Raw genomic sequence first — 3,016 nt, forward strand, 5'->3', positions numbered from 1 at the left:
AAATAAATAAACAAATAAATTTATTTAAAAAAAATCATTTGCCCAGCTTTTAAAATTGTCACCTGCAGATGAGTTAATCCATATTAACTCTTCATTCTTACTGAAAACAAGTTAAATACTGATCTCTACTATATTTTTTCTAGAACCCCTTAGACATGACAGAATTGTCAGAGCTATTCTCCAGTTGCTCAGCAGAGTGAAGATTTTTTCCCTGCTGCCCAGGCACTTTTGGAGTCAGAGAGTGCTGAGATTGACCTCAGAGACTTCCTTCAGGTGATAGATTGGAGGCACCATGGACAGGTCCAATCAGACCTCCCCCCTGGTGGGGTTCATTCTCCTGGGCCTCTCAGCCCACCCAAGGCTGGAGAAAACATTCTTTGTGCTCATCCTGCTCATGTACCTGGTGACCCTGCTGGGCAACGGGGTCCTCATCCTGGTGACCATCCTTGACTCCCACCTACACAAGCCCATGTACTTCTTCCTGAGGAACCTCTCCTTGCTGGACATCTGCTACACAACCTCCTCAGTCCCTCTCATCCTTGACAGCTTCCTGACCCCCAGGAAAACCATCTCTTACTCAGCTTGTTTTGGGCAAATGTTTCTTTCCTTTGCCATGGGAGCCACAGAGTGTGTGCTTCTGGGCATGATGGCGTTTGATTGCTATATGGCCATCTGCAACCCCCTGAGGTACCCCATGGCCATGAGCAAGGCTGCCTACATGCCCATGGCTGCCAGCTCCTGGGCAGCTGGTATCACCAACTCTGTAGTTCAGACATCCCAGGCTGTGAGGCTGCCCTTCTGTGGGGACAATGTCATCAACCACTTCACCTGTGAGATCCTGGCTGTCCCGAAGTTGGCCTGTGCTGACATCTTCATCAATGTGATCAGCATGGTTGTGGCCAATGTGATCTTCCTGGGCATCCCAGTTCTCTTCATCTGTTTCTCTATGTGTTCATCATTGCTACCATCCTGAGGATCCCCTCAGCAGAGGGGAGGAAAAAGGCCTTCTCCACCTGCTCTGCCCACCTCACAGTTGTGCTTATCTTTTATGGGACCATCCTCTTCGTGTATGGGAAGCCCAAATCCAAGGACCCCCTGGGGGCAGACAAACAGGACCTTGCAGACAAGCTCACCTCCCTCTTCTATGGGGTGGTGACCCCCATCATCTACAGCCTGAGGAACAAGGATGTGAAGGCTGCTGTGAGGGACCTGGTTCATGAGAAACACCTAACTGAGTGACCCTCACAGATTTCTCAGACTGCCAGAGTGCAAGGCCTCCAAACTACTCATTGTCCTCGTGGGGGAATGGTAACCCAGGGAAGTCCTTAGGTTGTCAGTGGTAAGAGCCTTTTCATTTCTGGTGCTGCTGATTAGTTTGTTGGCTTCACCCAGAACCATACTATATCATATCATAGCTTATTTTGCTGCCTAAGTCTGAAATCCTCTGATACAAGAATTTGATGAATACCCATAAAAAAGTTACAAATATAGTCAAAAGAGACAAACAGAAATTTTGGTGGTACTAAGACTTTCGAGTATTTTGTTTTTCTCTGTGTAGAACTGTTACCAAAAGTGGGGTCCAGCTACTTGCTGCTCAAAAGCCAATAAAGAGGCAAAGATAGTGGAAAGGAAAGATTGCTTTATTTTGGAGGCCGGCAACTGGGGTTGGTGGTGGGTGGCAGACTCCTGTTCAAAGGCTGATTCCCCCTCCACTGACAATCAGTGGGCAAGAGCTTTTATAGGCAGAGGGAGGGGCTACATGCTGAAACAGCACAGCTCTGACAGTAGTCTTGAAATTGGTCATGCGGTGGTCTGATCAGCGTCATCTTGATTGTTTTAAGTGCAGTTAGTCTTCAGTTCCAGGGTCAGTTTTTTGCCATTTCTTTTGAGGCCAGTTCAGGGAACTGTGGCAGCTTATGTCATGGCTACAGCCTGGTCATCATGTAGTTAACTTCTTCCACCTGGTGGGGGCTTTAGTATCTACAAAACAGCTCACAGGATATGGCTCAGAATATTATCTATAGCTCTTGAGCAGGAACTAGAGGCCCTTGACTTTGTTTAATGACTAAACTATTATTTTGTCCTTTGCTTCTGCGTTTTTTCATTTCTCTGATTAAATTTATTTTTTGACTAAAGGTTTTTTTACAGATAAAAGGCAGGTGGAGGACATGGGGGAAGGACCATAGGGTCCTGCTCCGTTTCAGAACTATTGCTTCCCCTGTTCTGCTTTGGTCTCATCCCAGAGACCTTAGCTCCATCTGATAAATTGGAAAATGACAACTGCCTCAACGTACAATAGTGCTCATTAGCACCATGGCAGACATTCCTCTCGTATGTTAGCACTAGACATAGTGAGGCTTATCTTGAACTGCTGCTTTGTTTTGATCTGATGGACAGTAAGAATATTGTCATGTACCATGTTCTCCTCTCTGTTGTCACCGCAGGGAAGTCAGAGGCAAGTGTGCCACTCCACCGCGGCAGAAGTAGAGTGCCGCAGGACAGGGGGCCTGCAGCTCCTACACTAGTGTCCACGCAACCCACATGGCTCATGGATGCCAGTTACATCCAGCACACGCTTCATGAGTCTGCCCACACTGAGATGAAACCCCAGAAAGACTGTGGGAAAGCAAATGCAGAAATGTTCTCAACCCTATAACTAATGAGAGCAGTAGTGGTGCCTTCTGTGGCACAGGCAAGATGGGCTGTGAGGTCAGTGCCGCTCCCAGAGCTCTATGTCCATGATTTTCTCCCAAGCTCAAGGAACATATTGAAATAGAAGTGAGATTTACTGTATTATAGTGATGATTTTTAATCCACTTGACATTTTTAAAAGTCAGCGATTGCCAAATTTTGGTCCTTTGAGTTTTGTGAGCATGTAACACATTGTTTCCTCTCTTTCTTTCCTCTCTCTTCCCTCCTGTCCCTTAAACCAGATCCAGGTCCTTGCCTCAGATATGTTTTTGTAGGTGGAAGTACAGTGGAACCATATGGGGGATGGTCCAGAGAACTAAAACAG

The 3,016-nt window shown here is 46.6% G+C and overlaps 1 protein-coding gene across 1 annotated transcript; it reads left to right on the forward strand.

The window, feature by feature from the left end:
• Positions 1-292: 292 nt before the first annotated feature.
• On the forward strand, positions 293-1,239 carry LOC307054111 (olfactory receptor 13C7-like; the record flags this gene model as incomplete). Its single annotated transcript, XM_079705639.1, is given in 2 exon segments — positions 293-935; positions 938-1,239. Coding segments are annotated over 2 exon segments (945 nt in total).
• Between the last annotated feature and the right edge of the window lie 1,777 nt (positions 1,240-3,016).

The sequence above is a fragment of the Hyperoodon ampullatus genome (assembly GCF_949752795.1).
Source record: "Hyperoodon ampullatus genome assembly, chromosome: 6".
Classification (NCBI taxonomy): Eukaryota; Metazoa; Chordata; class Mammalia; order Artiodactyla; family Ziphiidae; genus Hyperoodon; species Hyperoodon ampullatus.